This window comes from Portunus trituberculatus, chromosome 19 (assembly GCF_017591435.1).
Source record: "Portunus trituberculatus isolate SZX2019 chromosome 19, ASM1759143v1, whole genome shotgun sequence".
NCBI classification, from domain to species: domain Eukaryota; kingdom Metazoa; phylum Arthropoda; class Malacostraca; order Decapoda; family Portunidae; genus Portunus; species Portunus trituberculatus.
In genome coordinates this window covers 13,345,536-13,363,860 of record NC_059273.1, presented here as the reverse complement: position 1 = coordinate 13,363,860, position 18,325 = coordinate 13,345,536, and the positions used below count along the sequence as shown (strand labels likewise).

The window sequence follows — 18,325 nt, the reverse complement described above, 5'->3', positions numbered from 1 at the left end:
TTGATAAGTTTATTGTTATAGCAGTGTATACATTATCGAACTGTTGTCAATTTACGTATGAATGAACCTAACAAATTACCAGCTTATGTATCTATCTATCTACACACAAGCATGTAGATATCTCCACCAGCACCGCCAACACCCACACCTGCCCACCTTCGCCATCATGAACGGCAGTGTATCAGTTTACACAATACTACTAATATTTCCATGCCACTATATTGTAGCATCATATCACCTCAGACGCTGGTCAACAAGACGAGACACAGCAAGGAGACCAGACCAGACGACACGAGAGAGAGAGAGAGAGAGAGAGAGAGAGAGAGAGAGAGAGAGAGAGAGAGTTTGATAAGAAGTCCTGGGTTGGTGTGAAGTGGTGTTCTTGTGAAATTCTCTGTCTACATCCCTACATAGTAGTACATCTTTGTGTTTTTGTTTTAAACCTGCTTATACAGGCTAGTATTTACCTTGTGACTGGCTTTTCTTTGCATACTTTGACTGCCTTCTGTCTGTAGGCAGTTCACCTGTCACTTCCTATTCTCCATTAACTCATGCACATATTTGGTCTTTAATAGACTTGGATGATGAGCTCACTAAAGAAAATATTTATTACCATGAAATAAACAGTGTAACTTTCCTGACAAACGAAAACAAGCTTCATAAAACAGCTAGGTGGTGAGCTTTCTGGATCCACTGCGTTCTTCCACCTCGCGATTTTAAGGCGATCCTTGACTATTATAAAAAGAATAGTAACTTACGTGGAAACATAACTATCGGTTTTCCGAGATTGAAAATATTACTTGATGTTGATTTTAGTTCATACTATTCGTTGGTCACTCCAGCTTACGAAAATTATAAAATATTTCTTCGAAGGTCATGTGGAAGACACGGGGGCATCCATGCCTTCCCTTCGACCTTCCCTCTGCTCTTCGTTCCAATAATAACAGCGACTCTTGGTACCACATTACCTTCCCTTCTACCCTCGACCTTAAACCTTCGTGACTTGGTACGGGCCATAGTTTTCTCTTTAACATTTTAAGAACAATGATAACAACAATTATGATGAGACACAGCATGATTATTACATTTAAGTATTCATTATTGTTTGAATATCATATTCAGATACTAAACATGAAATAAAAACAAAAATAAACCAGTGTTTTTTTCTGCTACCTTTATTATGTCTTGATTCAACACATAAAAAAAGGTACATACACACATACTGTATATGTACCTTTGGCCATGTGTATATTAGATATTTTTACTTCTTTACTGATGTTATAAGCCTTTGTATGAAGTGAACATTTTCTTTACTTGGAACAATGAACAATTGTTTACACAGTGAAAATAGGATCTCTATATACTATCATATGCAGCTAAGAATTTATTATTCCCTCATAGTCTTGCTGGTTATTTTTTGCCCTACTATTTGTTAAATATCTAATATATACATGCCTACAGTAACCTCTAATAGCAGAAAGCAGAGTTAATAGGAGTTGCGGTACCTAATTAAGCAGAGTTGGAAGTCAATATATGTGGTGAGCATGTCATCAATCAGTAACAATCAGTAGTTCAGATAACCATACGATATGAAATACCACAACCAGGCAGTTGTAGCACTGAGACGAGTTTCAAAGCACGCGGTTTGAGAGTTGTTTGGTTACGATCAAAGGTGGCGTTGGTGTGAAATAAGCTAACTGGCAACCACAAGGCGCACGCCTCAGTTACTCTTGAACACTAGCGAGCTTTCCTCTCATAGTATTTATACTCGTTGTATATACTCGTTGGTTGTATATTCCTTGACTCGCGTAGACGCAGTGTCAGTCTGACTCCGAACCTCCAACGGTACACAACGTAACGCAAGGGACGTTGTGTACCGTATAATGGAATACAATATACGTTGTGTACCGTATATTGGAATACAATATACAGAAAGCACCCAAATGAGATTAATGAAGAATGGAATGAGCAAATTAAAGAAGAATATACTGCTGAGATAAGAAGGAAAGAAAGAACCCCTAGAATAGTGTACGGAAGGAGAAATGAAATAACACTAATAACAGAAAACCTAAAAGAACACTATGATGCACTAAGAGGAAATTTGGAACCTGATGGTACAGGAAAATTAATGATTAACTACACTGCTGATGACCGAATACAATATTTCCCAAAACAAATACTGGAACATATGGATAGTTTAGAAGGTACAGTAATGTAGCAGCAAGCAATGGGGTGGGATGGATGGAGGGAAGATGTGAAAAGTGCACTAAGTAAAATAAAAAGTAGAAAACAACCAGGTCCAGATAAGATAAAAGGAGAAATATTAAAATGGTTTAAAGAAAAACCAACGTGTTTGCAAGCCTTAACAATTTGCCTAAATCATGTCATAAATGAAAATGAAGTACCAGACGAATGGAAGATATAAAAAACAGTAATGATTGCCAAAACAAATAAGCCAAAAGTAAAAGAGCACAGACCAATAGCCCTAACAAATACCAACTATAAGCTTACTATGAATTTAATTAAAGGAAAACTCTTGGAACACATCAAGTCGCTTGGAGAAATAAACGTATTGCAAGCAGGATTTACGGAAGGCAGACGACTAGAGGATAATTTATTCATTTTAAACTATTGCATAGAAAATAGCAAACAAAGGAAACAGGAACTAGTAATTACAGCTATAGATTTTGAAAAAGCCTTCGATTTCGTAAACAGAAAAGAGTTAATAAAGGTGTTAAAATACTATGAATGCAACCCCAAGATAATAGACACTATAGTAACACTATACACAAATGACAAAACACAGATGTTCTTGGGCCAGAGGAAAGTTGGGGATGTCACAGTAAGCAGTGGCATACGACAAGGGTGTACAGGATCCCCACTGCTCTTTGTGTTACTTGTTAATCATATTATTAAAAAGATAAATGAAAGAAAGCCACATGGGATTTAAAAACAGTAAACTATACATTCCAGTATTGTTATATGCAGATGACGGGCTTCTATTATCAAACAGCAGGAAAGAAATGGAGCAGATGATAACTTTAGTGACAGAGACTTCTGCTGAATGTGGGCTGAACATCAATATACAAAAGAGCCAATGTTTGATTATAAATAGAAAAGAACCTAAACCATAAAAGATAAAGGATATTGAGGTAGCAAAAGAAATTAAATATCTAGGAATAAGGATTACAGAAGAAAGAAAGCATATGAAGAAATATAAAGAAATGAAAATTGAATTGGCAAGAAAAATGTCAAACTTAATAGGAAATACATACTGGAAGAGTGTAGTGTTGCCAAGTGTACTCACAGGAGGAGCAGTAGTGGACTGGAATAAAACAGAACTGGAACAACTACAAAGAACAGAAAATAAAGTTTGGAGACATATTTTAGGAGCACCAAATTATGTGGCAGTAGAGGCATTACGAGGAGAAGTAGGAAGTGCCACCATGGAAGAAAGATATATAAAATTAAATTATGCTACGCAAAACATGTATTGAAAGGAAATGATGATTTATTAAGGGAAATAATTCAAGAAATGAAGGAAAATAGTAAAGGAAGTCAGTGGCATAGAATAATAAGAGGGTATATGAAACAAGTCAACATAAGCAATATGGAAGAATTAAATCAAATGACTGACGAGAACATGAAGGAGAGAGTAAGGATATGGGGAGAAAGGAAATGGAGGGCAGGAATGGAAGGATTTGATTTGATTTGATAAGTTTATTGTTGAAAAAAAAAAGTACAACAAAGGAGATGGGAGGAGCCTGCCACCCATCTCCCAAACAAATGTTCATAGAAAACTAATGTATTGCAGTACAAAAATGAATAACCTTAAGTATATTTACATTATTTACAAAGGTGGAGCAAAAAGTGGGAAATCCTTGAGGATGGCAGGGATGATGTCATTGTTGAAGAACCAGCTTATCATTGGTGGCAGGTCCCAGTTCCCCTGTGGGCGGAAATGCACCAGCAAAGGACACTCCATGACATAGTGGGCAAGTGTGTGCCCTGCAGGACTGTGACACAGCTTACAGGGCACAGCAGCAGCCCCACTGACCTCCCAATAGTACCTGTAAACCAGCCTGAGACGCATAGCAACAAGGTCATGGGCGGCACTCTTAATTCCTGCCATAGGTGACACTGTTGGTGTGGGAGATATGTACATGATGGACTGAACTGGGACTGCCTTTCCCATAACAAGTGTCAAGGTTATGAGCAATGGTGCTGCAAACATGACGTTTAAGCTGACCCTTGATGTTATTATAAGTGTGTTCAACAGGACAGTCAGCAATGTCCTCAGTAAGGGAGTGACGGGCAAGAACATATCAGCTTTTTTCATTATGGGAAATGCCAACATGAGAAGGCACCCAGGTGAAACATACTCTGAGATTATCTCTCTCCAAGAGATCAATGACACCAAGACACTTGTTGATGAGATCACAATCAGCAGGGGAAGGAGACAACAATGAATATAAGGCACCCTGACTATCAACAAAAAGATAGGAATGGAAGGAAAATCAACGTTAAATATGTACTTTATGAATATAAAAGAAATCAAGGAAGAAAACATATATGATAATACATTTAAATCTAAATTATTGTTCAGGTGCCGAACTAATTCTTTACAACTAAACTGGAGGAAGAGGTTTAGTGGAGGGGAGGAAAAGTGTGACATCTGCCAGGAAGGAGAAAGTGAAACACTACAACACTTTTTATTACACTGCCAAGGACTAAAAGACATACGCAGCAGATATGCAATTACAGAAGACACCATATTAGAAAAAGTTCTTTTGTTCAACCCAGTAAGTGAAGGTGAAATAGAAAAATATACACTGTATGTGGAAGAACTTTGGAAAAACTAGAAAAAACAAAGAGTGACTAAAGCTGCGTTTTTAATGCCCCTACGGCTAGACCTCGCCTTAAGGCAGGCTTAAGCAGAACCTGGGACAATGGAAAACGGGCCTGCTAGACCTTCGATCACGTGACCAGTCACCAGCTGACAGATGACAACAATAAAGATGGCAGACGAACAGGAAGTGCAAGATATGCTGCAGCTTTGTAACTTATCTTTCCTCCATAACATAACATAACATAACATAAATAATAGGATAGCAAAGGGCCACCAGGGCCCATCTAGGTTATCCTGTATCAGTCGCACAGCGACCTCGTCATCAGTACTTAAAGTTACACTTACAAGTACACAATACATTATATACTAATTCTAAATATTTGGCCCATTAACAGGGTAAGTCCTGCAGCGAAATCCTCTACAATTTGTGGTCCCCATACATGGGGATCATGTCTTGTTTAACTATAGTAAATTTCTTATAAAAACTATCATGCAGCGCTATACATAATTATAAATTTAATAAATTTAAGTGCTTATCTAATCTGTTTTTAAACATTGTCAAACTAGTGCTATTTACAACCGTCTCTGGCAATGCATTCCAGAAGTCTACCACCCTATGACTAAAGAAATATTTTCTTATATCTAACCTGCAGCCTTGCTTTCTAATCTTCCTGCCATGATTTCTAGTCCTACTTCCCTCCTCTAAGGTAAAGAAAGATCTCACATCTATGTAGTTTGTATCTGAGAACATTTTAAATATCCCTCTTATACATCTCCTCTCAAATGAAAACATGTTTAATGCCTTTAATCTATCTCTATATTCCAGGCGCTTCAAAGCTGGTATCATCCTAGTTGCTATCTTTCCTCCCTGCATCAACAGTCCAGTCCATCATGTTTCCAGACTTGCCAGAGATACCAGAAGATACTGAAACAGCATTCAGTTTGGTGCAGAACTATCAACAGCAGCTAATGGAGCATTCATTCGTCATGTCTTATCATTTGTTTATTTACATGTGACGTCACAACTGGCTAGCGGAAAGTCGAGCCTGCTCTGCAGCTGGCTTGAGTTTGGCCGGCCCTGCCTTAAAGCGGGCTACGCTCTGGCTCAAGTTTGGGGACATGAAAGAACACAAAATGACGTCAGCCTTAAGCCAGGCTTAAGGCTGCCTTATGCGTGGACTATCAAAAACGCGCCTAGGGAAAATCTTCCTCCACCCAACTGATTTGACGTCACATATGAAGTCACGCTATTGGTCAGAGAGAGAGAATATGGTAATGAATAAGGCAGTGTTTCTTAAACATTTTATCCTTGCGTAATCCCTACAAGGCACTTACAATACATGACATGTCTCAAGGAACCCCTGCGCAAAAACAAAATTATATACCATACATTTCTCATTTTATGTGACGTCAAATCAGCTGGGTGGAGCTGTGAAGTGGGAGCTGGGAATCGAAGCCAGCGCGCGGGACGGTTTCTCGGGGACAGTGCCCTGTGAAGTGGGAGCTGGGAATCCAGGCCAACGCGCAGGACGGTTTCTCGGTGACAGTGCCAAGCAGGGAACTCGCATATCTCGGGAGAAGGATTGGTGACTGCCGTAAACGTATAGAAATTGCATGGCACGCGTGATAATAGCACTCAGGAATGTGGCAGAAATTCGAGTGTTCTAAGTCAATCGGTGTAATTTTGGAGGCGTTTCGTTTAGGTTAGGTTAGGTCTTTTTGATTAGGTTGATGTTCAACGGGGACCGGGGCGGTAGCGTTCCGTTAGCACCGTAGGGATGGAGGGAAGGAGGGAGGATGGGGAAACCATGATGTAAAATTATTACCGAAATAAACACTCTTAATTGTCAGGCAAATTCCCAAGGTACCAGAAAACTCCGTAGATTTAGGGATTTTTCGTGAAGTATCCCCTTTAGCCCATAAATTCTCGTGAAAAGCCCATATGGTATAAAAAAGAAAAATGCAGAGAATTTCGTGTCCTACGCACATATAACTATTGATATATTCTAACCAAGACTAGCCCTTAACTAAATCTAACCTAAGCTAACATCTAGATTAACTTGATGCAGGGATTTTCATATTCCACAGAAAAAAATAGTAAATACTAGCATTAATACTAAATGGGCAATTTGCAAGAGAAAGTGTATAGAAGAAAAGTGCCTTCGATAGATGTCTGCATTTCAGTATAATTTCAAAGCATAACATGGAGCCATATGGATGTTATGTTTGACATCCTAACTAACATATAAAAGTTGTGATATGCTTGTTATTTAGTATTTATTTGGAAGCTTAACTCAGAGTGCCTGAGAAATTCTAGCAACTACTTTCTAGCATTTTTAAAAATTGCAGATTAAGGCCTTCCTCTGTCGTGCCACCAGCCTGATCCCAACATCAAAGCTAAAGGATCTGTTGTGGAAGTACAGTTTTTGAGTGGGGAAAGCAAAATTAGACAAAATTTTTCTATTAAAAAGTCCAAGAGAGCATGTTAGGCTAAATTGGAAGAAAATTCCAAAAATAATAAGAAGCCTAGCAAACTGACTAGACCTGAATCATAGCCATACTTAACTTTAGCTACTTAACCTACCCCACTCCATTTTAACCAAACCTATGCGAAGTTAAGGCCATTCAAAGCAAGGTCAAGATAAAGAAAAAAGCATGTTGGCCATCACAAAAATGGCAAGATAGGTGCCACTTCTTGATATTTATTAACTTATTAACTTTGCTTTTTTATAGATTTAACAAGTTTTTGTAAGTTAATATATAAGGTAAATAATTAGGAAGATGCCAGTCTTACATAAAGTAGTACTAACTAATAAGGAATGCATCAATGGTTGTATTTGGATGCCTGGAACACGAAATGACCACTGGTGACCATCAGAAATCTTTAAGAAAAATTGCCTAGATTATGCAGAAATTTTTGTTTTATGCACATACAAGCATTGATGCATTCTAACTAAACCTAACCTAAACCAACACTTAATGCAGAAATTTTTAGTGTTTAATACAAAACTTATACATTAGCATTAAAACTAAATGAGTGATATGAGAAGGAAATTATATAGAAGAAAAGTGTCTTAGAAAAATTTCTACTTTCCACCAGTGTACTCCTTTTTTGTGTTAGTGATAGTGATGGCCTTCTTTGGTAATACCATATAATGTGTATACCTTAATTCTATCTGACATTAAGTATTAATCTTGGCTTTCTCTGGTAATACTATATAATATGTATACCTTAATTCTGACATTAAGTATTAATCTTATCTCTGCTTGCACCTTGCCTGGCCAGACTTTTCCAACTCTGTGTCTATTGACATATATCTTTCCTTCTTGCTGATAGTTTGCCTACATTCAACTTGTTCCTAAAAAGGTTGACCGTTCTAATCCCTCAAACTACAATAACCCTATAGGTTTAATCTCTTGCTTGTCTAAACTTTTTTTTAATTTATCCTCAATAGGAAGATTCCCTAAACATCTGTCACTTCACAATCTTCTATCTGATTACCAGTATGGCTTCTGTCAAGACCACTCTACTGGTGATCTTCTGGCCATCCTTACTGAGTCTTGGTCATCCTCTTTTGGAGATTTCTGTTAAATTTTTGCTGTCACGGTAGACACATCAAAAGCTTTTGATAGAGTCTGGCACAAAGCTTTGATTTTAAAACTAGCCTCTTATGGTTTCCATTCTTCTCTTCGACTATTCTAATGCTGCTGTGGTAGATGGACACTGTTCTTCTAAATCTATTAACAGTGTTATTCCCCAAGGTTCTTCTGTCCTGTCACCCACGTCTTCCTATTATTCATCAATAATCTTTTAACCAAACTTCTTGCCCTATCCACTTCAGTGCTGATGATACCATCCTACACCTTTCCAAGTCTTTTCAGAGGTGTACAATCCTTCATGAAGTTAACAGTTTCCTCAGGTACGATCTTTTTAAAATTTCTAATTGGTGCAGAGAAAACTAAGTAGTGTTCAATGCCTCAAAAACTCAGTTCCTCCATCTATCAACTCAACACCTTCTAAACAACTATCCCCTTTTCTACATTGAATATCCTTGGTCTGTCCTTTACTCATAATTTAAACTGTAAACTTCACATCTCATCTCTTGCTAAAACAGCTTCTTTGAAGTTAGGCATTCTTAGGCATCTGCCAGTTTTTCTTGCCTCCCCAACTGCTAACCCTGTACAAGGGCCTTATCCACCCATGTATGGAGTAGTCTTTGCATTTATGGTGTGTTCCACTTACAGAGTTTTATTAGATAGGGTGGAATCAAAAGCTTTTCATGTTATCAAACCTTCTTCCTCTCTTCTTTCACCTTCTTTCTCACTGCCGGAATGTTGCTATCTTCTACTGCTATTTCCATGCTAGTTAACTGCTCTTCTGATCTTGCTAACTGCATGCCCCCCTCCTTTTGTGGCCTCCCTGCACAAGGCTTTCTTTTTCCTCTCACTCCAATTCTGTGTACCTCTCTAATACAAGAGTTAACCAGAACTTTCAATCCTTCACCACTGTTCTGTCCAATTCTCTACTGCAAGAGTTAACCAGTACTTTCAATCATTCATCACTATTCTGTTCAACTCTCTATTGTAAGAGTTAACCAGTACTCTCAATCATTCATACCTTTCTATGGTAAACTCTGCTTCTGTATTTTCATCTTCCTATGACTTGATTTCATTAAGAGGAAGATTTCAAGACATTTATCCCTTTTTTTTGTGGTGGGGGCGGACAGCTAACTCAGATCTGCAAGGGGACTAGCAACTAAATTGGCCTTTTTTTGTATTTACGTAGTTGTAGTTTTACAGGGCCTGGGCTTTATGCTCGTGTGGTCCTGTCTCCATATCTACACTTATCCAATTTTTCTTTAAAACTATGTACACTCTGTGCTGACACCACTTCCTCACTCAAACTGTTCCAAGTCTCAACACATCTTTGCGGGAAACTAAATTTTTTAACATCTCTCAGACATCGTCCCTTCCTTAGTTTCTTACTATGCGATCTTGTGCTTCTAAAGTTATATTCTTCTCTCAGGATCAGTTTCTCATTATCCACTTCATCCATTCCGTTAATCAATTTATAAACTTGTATCAGATCCCCTCTCTCTCTTCTCTGCTCCAAGGTTGGTAGATCCCTAGCCTTTAGTCTCTCCTCATATGTCATCCCTTTAAATTCTGGAACCATTCTTGTAGCTATTTTTTGTAGTCTCTCTAATTTTCTTATGTGTTTCTTTTTATGGGAGTCCACACAACTCCTGCATATTCCAATCTAGGTCTTATTTTAGTACTTAACAATTTCATCATTTCCTAGTCCATATAGTGAAATGCTACTCCAATATTCCTTAGCAAATTATACGTCTCTGAAAATTCTATCAATATGGCTTACCGGTTGATTATTTTCTTCCATTGTCACTCCCAAGTCCTTTTCCTTTTTTACTTTTTCTAGTTCTACTCCATCTCCCATCTTATAGATTCCCACAGGTTGTCTTTCACTTTTTCCCATTTACATGACATGGCTCTTGTCAACATTGAATTCCATCTCCCATTTTTTGCTCCATTTCCAGATCTTGTTTAAGTCTTCCTGTAGTATTTCACAATCCTCTTTTTGTTTAATGACTCTGCACAGTTTCGCATCGTCCATAAACAGATTTATGTAGCTGTTCACTCCCTCTGGCATGTCATTTATATATACGAGAAAAAGTATTGGCGCCAATACTGACCCTGTGGCACTCTGCTGTCTACTGTTCTCCACTTGGACTTCATATCTTTAACTATCGTCCTTATTTCTCTCCCCCTTAAGTAATTCTTCATCCATCTCAATGTGCTTCCTTTTAAGCCACCCTTCTCCTCTAACTTCCATAGTAATCTTTCATGTGGCACTTTATCAAACGCCTTTTTTAGATCTAAATAAATACAGTCAACCCATCCCTCTCTCTCTTGTACTTTATCAACTATTCTAGAGTAGAAACTCAATAAATTTGTTACACATGACCGACCTTTTCTAAAACCAAATTGGCTATTTGATAATATTTTGTTGTCTTCAAGAAACTCAATCCATTGCTTCTTTATTACTTTTTCACACATCTTGCATATTACACTAGTTAGTGATACCGGTCTGTAATTTAAAGGTTCTTCCTTCCTTCCGCTCTTATATATGGGAACCACCTCAGCTCTTTTCCACTCCACTGGCACTGTTCCATTTTCAATTGAGCATTTTATGATGTTGTATATTGGACTTGCTAGTTCTTCCCTACATTCTTTCAGTATTCTGCCTGAGACTTCATCATTGCCATTGCCATTGCCTTTTCCTCATCTAGTTCCGTCATCAACTTTTTTATTTCAAGCTTGGTTACTTTAATCTCTTTCATATAGACAGTCTCTCTATTACCCTGTGGTCTTTCAAATTTGGATTCCTTAGTAAAGATCTCATGAAATTTACTATTTAACAGTTCTGCCATGCTTTTGAGTCTTCCACCATTCCGTTTTCTCCTTTTAACCTTTCTATTGTTTCTTTTTGTCTTATTTTTCCATTTATGAATCTAGAACAATTTTGGTTGTTCCTTACATTTTTCGACAATGTCCTTTTCATAGTTCCTTTCTTCTTCCTTTCTCACCTTAGCATATTCATTTCTTGCTGTTTTGAAGTTTTCCTTATTTTCTGGATTTCTGTTTCTTCTCCACCTTTTCCATGCTCCATCTCGTTTCTCCTTTGCCCTAGCACATCTTGCATTAAACCAATCTTTCTTTCCTTCTTCTTTAGGTCTATATTTCAGGACATATTCCCTGACCCCAGTTTTGTATATTTCCAAAAATAAGTTATATTTCTCTTGAACCGTTAATGAGTTTTCCATCTCCTCCCAGTTTACGTTTTTAAAATAGTTCTTGAGATTCTCAATATCAGCCTTTCTGTAATTTAATCGGTCTCCTTTGTATGATTCATCTCTATCTTCCTTTCCTTCTTCTATATCCATTTCTAATATTACATGGTCACTCTTTCCCAATGGGCACTTGTATCTTATATCATCGTTAATTGGTATATCCCTTGTAAAAACTAGGTCTAATCTTGCCGGCTCATCGTTTCCTCTGAATCTTGTGTTTTCCTTTACTCTTTGGACCATCAAATTATCTATCATTAGGTTCAGGAATCTATCTCCCAGGCATCTTCCCCATACCACTTTCATAATTTTCCCAGTCTACCTCCTTACAGTTGAAATCTCCTACCAATATCACTTTTCTCCTTTCCTTAATGATTCTTGTAAGACTCCTTATTGTGTCATCTATCATGTCTCTATATTCTTGGTTAGTCCATGAGTTTGTTTTGGTGGCACATATGTTCCAATGATTGTTAACTCCTTTTATTAATATGCATCTTAACATACAGTATTTCTGATTTTCCTTCCCCAAACTCCACTTGATTTACCACTATCTCCTTCCTTAACATCATCATGACTCCTCCTCCTCCTTTACCCACTCTGTCTCTCCTCCATATATTATACCTTTTATCTATGTCTATTTTTATTGCCTCATTTAACTTTGTTTCCACCAGGCATACAATATCTGGTTCTTCTTTCTTTATGTAATCTCTTAATTCTAATTTACTAGATAAAATCCCATCTATGTTTGTATACATCATTTTTAATCTCTTGTTCTTATCATTTTAGTTAAACTTGCTCCATTTTTCTCTTCTTTCTCTTTTATATACCATTTCCTTATCCTGTCTCCTATAATTCTCCAAAAAAATGCCTTCTTCTCCTCCTCTGACCTTTCATTATTTTTTTTCTCTTGCTTCTGCCACCAGTTCATTGTGTCTCTTCCTTTCCTCCTCGTTTCTATTTTTCTTTATATATATATCTTTGCAACCTTCTGTTTCTCTGAGTTTTGTTTTTCTATATAGTACTTCTTCTGCTGCTGCTTGTGATTTTAGTAATATCTTAATTGGTCTCACTGTTCCTTCTTGATATGGTCCCATTCTATGGATTTCTTCTACTTCCTCTTCTAAGTTCTGTCTATCCTCGTCATTCAGATGTTTTAGTAGGTCTTTACTGATTTCATTTCGTCTTTTTTCCTTCTTGGTCTATATTTAACATTCTTTTCTTTCAGTCCAAAATAATTACACTCTTCTTTTTTTCTGCAATTTCTCTTACTAAATTTTCTTTTTTCTTGAGGACTCCTATCATTTTGCTTGTCATATTTTCATCTCTTTCTTTTAACTGTTCTTGAAATACTTCTTGAAATGATTCCTTGTCTTTCTTATCTTGGATTCTCCATGCTTGTACTTCTTTTTTTAATCACGTCTTGTACTCTTTCTTCTTCTTTGTTAACTAGATCTTTTAGCTTTTCTTTTTCTCTCTCGGCTTTACTGAGTCCTTCTTCCATCAATTTCTTGTAGTTCGCTATTTGGACTTTTAATTCTTCATTTTCTGTTCTTAGCCTAGTTTCGTTTTCTTCCACTCTTTTTATCCTTTCTTTCAATTTCTGGAGCTCTTTATCAGGTTCTTCATTCTCTTTCATTCCCATACTCTCCTTTATCAATTTATCTAATTTATGTTCGATAGTCAAGACTCTATCAAATAGTGAAGTTTGCGCCGTATCAAAGCCTTCAAATTCTCTTTCTCCCTCACCAACATTGTCATCATCAGCTTTCATTCTTTCCCTTGTCACATACCTGCATTTAGATGGAATATCTTTCTCACTCATTATTATTTAACACTGTATTCATGAAAAAAAAGAAATGAGTCCACACTTTTCGCCCAGGCCACTGCAAACCCAAACAAAGGTAGTGAAGATCAGCTGATTCTCGGGAGCGACGGTATTGCGTGCTTCCTCTACCGCGTCTCGTCTGTGTGTGTTTTATGTTGCCCTTAGTTAGCTTTATCCTCTTACTTAAAAAATATATTGATTATATATTTTTGTGTGAATTCATCCATTTTGATCATAATTTGGTGGAGAAATAAGGTGTTACTGGTGCTGATGTTAGTGGTGTGGAGAATGCTGATGTGTGGGAGTCCTGCCAGTTATAGTGATGTTCAAACTTCTGGACAATCTCAAATTCATATCTATGCTCTGAAATATTAATGTAGCATGTACACATAGTCCTCAATTGAGGAGTAAGTAAGTGGTTTGTCTTTTTTTTTTTTTTTTTTTTTTTTTAATATAGTGATGCCTTTAGTTGATTTTGCTTAACAGCCAGTTATGGTGATATTTAAACTTCTGGACAATCTCAAATTCTTATCTATGCTCTAAAATCCTAATGTAGCATGTACTGGTCATCCTTAATTGAGGGGTAAGTGGTTTGTCTGTTTTTTATAATATAATGATGCCTTTACATAATCTTGCATAACATAATTTATCACCATTTTCTCTCTCTCTCTCTCTCTCTCTCTCTCTCTCTCTCTCTCTCTCTCTCTCTCTCTCTCTCTCTCTCTCTCTCTCTCTCTCTCTCTCTAAGCCATATCCTCAGATACTCAATTTTCACTGAATCCCTTGTGTAGATGTCATCACTCCAGGTTTTTTTGACTGTCGAAAAGTGATGGCAAATGAACAATGCTTTGACTAATGTGTGTTTGTCTTCTCTTTAGGTTTTGCTTGTACCATGGATGATAGTGATGATAGTGATGACTTCCTCAATGACACAGTTAAGTGGAGGTTTGTGCCAGTTAATCACTGTACTATTTTTTTTTTCTTTTTTACATGTCACTGATAATTTTTGAGATGTATGGTGAAAGAAAGGGAAACAAGCTGTACTAAACAAATTCAAAGGATCAGATAGAAAAGAGTCACTGCTCCAGAAATAAAGAGGACCTAGATATCAGAAGACTTTGTTAAGTAAGGGAGGAGTGTAGATTCAATGGAACCTTGGTTTATGAACTTAGTTTCTGAAGGCCGTTTGTGAACTGGATTGTTCATAAACCAAAAACATTTTCACCATAGGAATCAATGTAAAATAGGTTAATCCATTTCTGGATTCCAGGGCTGTGTTTGAGAGAGCAACTTGACACACACTCGTGGTCTCTGCAGCACATATCCTCAATCAAATGCTTTTGTGCACTTCTCTGCTATAGTAACGGCTTCTAATTGACAGCAAGATGACATATGCTGATCTTCCTGATGGCATTTATCACTAGCTGTCCTGGAGATCAGGCACCTCTGTGCTGTGATCAGCTGTCATGACAAGTATGGCGGCACAAACAAGCATCTCACAGAATATTGTGACTCCTGAGACTTGTCATACCAGCAAAGCATCTAGAAAATCATATTTTTATAATTTTCACATATGTAAAAAGTTATTTTTTTGTCTGTGTGGATTGAGTAGTAGTATTTTCAAGATGCTTTGCTGGTATGGCTTTCTTTACTTCGCATGCAATATTTTTTTTTTTTTTTTTTTTTTTTAAAGTAGGGAAGAGGGCCAGCCAAGGGCAAAGAAAAGAAAGTTAAAAAAAGGCCCACTTGAGTGCTAGCTCTCTAAAAAGTGTAAAAAGTGCCAAAACTGTCAGCTAAAATTAGGGGAGCAAATGCCTCGATACCTCCCTCTTAAAAGAAGACAAGTTGTAGGAATTCGGAAATACAGATGCAGGGAGGGAGTTCCAGAGTTTACCAGTGAAAGGGATGAATGATTGAGAGTACTGGTTAACTCTTGCATTAGAGAGTTGGACAGAATAGGGATGAGAGGAAGAAGAAAGCCTTGTGCAGCGAGGCCGCAGGAGAAGGGGAGGCATGCAGTTAGCAAGATCAGTAGAACAGTTACCATGAAAATAGTGATAAAAGATAGAAAGGGATGCAACATTTCGGCAGTGAGAAAGAGGCTGAAGACAGTTAGTGAGAGGAGGGGAGTTGATGAGACGAAGAGCTTTCGATTCCACCCTATCAAGCAAAACTGTGTGACTGGAACCCCCCCAAACATGCGAAGAGTACTCCATACAGGGACGGATAAGGCCCTTATACAGAGTAAGCAGTTGGAAAGGCGAGAAAAACTGGCGGAGATGCCTCAGAACACCTAACTTCATAGAAGCTGTTTTAGCAAGAGATGAGATGTGAAGTTTCCAGTTAAGATTATGAACAAAGGACAGACCGAGGATATTCATTGTGGAAGAGGGAGAGAGTCGAGTGTCATTGAAGAAGAGGGGATAGTTGTCTGGAAGGTGGTGTCGAGTTGATAGATGGAGGAATTAAGTTTTTGAGGCATTGAAAACTACTAGATTTTCTCTGCCCCAATCGGAAATCTTAGAAAGATCGGAAGTCAGGCGTTCCGTGGCGTCCCCGTATGATCTGTTGACTTCCTGAAGAGTTGGTCGTATCTGAAAAAACATGGAAAGATGTAGGGTGGTATCATCAGCGTAGGAGTGGATAGGGCAAAAAGTTTGGTTAAGAAGGTCATTAATGAATAATAGAAAGAGAGTGGGTGACAGGACAGAACCCTGAGGAACACCACTGTTAATAGATTTAGGAGAAGAACAGTAGCTGTCTACCACAGCAGCAATAGAGCGTAGGAGAGGAGTTTTGAAATCAAAGCTTTATGCCAGACTCTATCAAAAGCTTTTGATAGAGCAAAGCAAAAGTTTCACCGAAATCTCTAAAAGAGGATGACCAAGACTCAGTAAGGAAAGCCAGAAGATCACCAGGCGATCAGACAGAAGATTGTAAGTGACAGATGTTTGAGAATCTTCCTATTCAGGATAGATTAAAAAACTTTAGACAAGTAAGAGATTAAAGCTATAGGGCGGTAGTTTGAGGGGTTAGAACGGTCACCCTTTTTAGAAACAGGTTGAATGTAGGTGAACTTCCAGCAGGAAGGGAAGGTAGAAGTTGATAGACAAAGTTGGAAAAGTTTGGAAAGACAAGGTGCAAGCACGGAAGCACAGATTTTGTGAACAAAAGGAGGGACCCCATCAGGTCCATAAGCCTTCCAAGGGTTTAGGCCAGCAAGGGCATGGAAAACATCATTACGAAGAATTTCAATTGTAGACATGAAATAGTCAGAGGGAGGAGGAGAGGGAGGGACAAGCCCAGAATCGTTCAAGGTGGAGTTGTGAGCAAAGGTTTGAGAAAAGAGTTCAGCTTTAGAGACAGAAGAGATGGCAGTGGTGCCATCAGGATGAAATAAAGGAGGGAAAGATGAAGAAGTGAAGTTATTTGAGATATTTTGGCTAGATGCCAGAAGTCGTGAGGGGAGTTTGAATTTGAAAGATTTTGACGTTTTCTATTTATGAAAGAGTGTTTGGCAAGTTGAAGAACAGACTTGGCATAATTCCAGGCAGAGATATAAAGTGCATGAGATTCAGGAGATGGAAGGCTTAAGTACCTTTTGTGGGCAACCTCTCCATCATGTATAGCATGAGAACAGGCTGAGTTAAACCAAGGTTTAGAAGCTTTAGGTTGAGAAAAAGAATGAGAAATGTACGCCTCCATGCCAGACACTAACACCTCTGTTATGCGTTCAGCACAAAGAGATGGGTCTCTGACACGGAAGCAATAATCATTCCAGGGAAAATCAGCATAAGACCTCCTCAGGTCCCCCCAGCTGGCAGAGGCAAAACGCCAGAGGCACCTTCGCTTTGGGGGATCCTGCGGAGGGATTGGAGAAATAGGACAAGATACAGAAATGAGATTGTGATCGGAGGAGCCCAACGGAGATGAAAGGGTGACAGCATAAGCAGAAGGATTAGAGGTGAGGAAGAGATCAAGAATGTTGGGTGTGTCGCCAAGACGGTCAGGAATACGAGTAGGGTGTTGCACCAGTTGCTCTAGGTCATGGAGGATAGCAAAGTTGAAGGCTAGTTCACCAGGGTGGTCAGTGAAGGGAGAGGAAAGCCAAAGTTGGTGGTGAACTTTATAATCTCCAAGAATGGAAATCTCAGCGAAAGGGTAGAGGGACAGAATGTGCTCCACTTTAGAAGTTAAGTAGTCAAAGAATTTACTATAGTCAAAAGAGTTAGGGGAGAGATAAACAGCACAGATGAATTTAGTTTGAGAGTGACTGTTAAGTCGTAGCCAGATGGTGGAAAATTTGGAAGACTTGAGCGTGGGCATGAGAGCAAGTTAAGTCGACGCAACATCCAGCTATGGACTGAAAATGAGAATAGAGTAAGTAGGAGGGAACAGAGAAAGGGCTACTGTCAGTTGCCTCAGACAGCTGTGTTTCGGTGAGGAAAAGCTTAGGCTTCTTACCACCACTATCACTAACACATTTTACTTTCTTGGTAGGCATAACATAACATAACATAAATAGGATAACAAAGGGCCACCAGGGCCCATCTAAGTTATCCTGTATCAGTCGCACAGCAACCTCGTCATCAGTACTTAAAGATACACTTACAAGTACACAATACATTATATACTAATTCTAAATATTTGGCCCATTAACAGGGCTAAGTCCTGCAGCGAATTCCTCTACAATCTGTGATCCCCATGTCTTGTTTAACTATAGTAAATTTCTTATAAAAACTATCATGCAGTGCTATACATAATTATAAATATAATAAATTTAAG

The 18,325-nt window shown here is 38.1% G+C and overlaps 1 protein-coding gene across 1 annotated transcript in view; it reads left to right on the top strand.

Moving 5' to 3' along the window:
- Positions 1-6,290: 6,290 nt before the first annotated feature.
- The window catches only part of LOC123506112 (DNA cross-link repair 1A protein-like), a 45,495-nt gene continuing 33,460 nt past the window's right edge, over positions 6,291-18,325 (top strand). The window contains exons 1-2 of the mRNA XM_045257997.1: positions 6,291-6,435; positions 14,419-14,485. Coding sequence (XP_045113932.1) covers positions 14,433-14,485 — 53 coding nt within the window. The 5' untranslated portion in view covers positions 6,291-6,435; positions 14,419-14,432. The remainder of the gene's footprint in view (positions 6,436-14,418; positions 14,486-18,325) is intronic.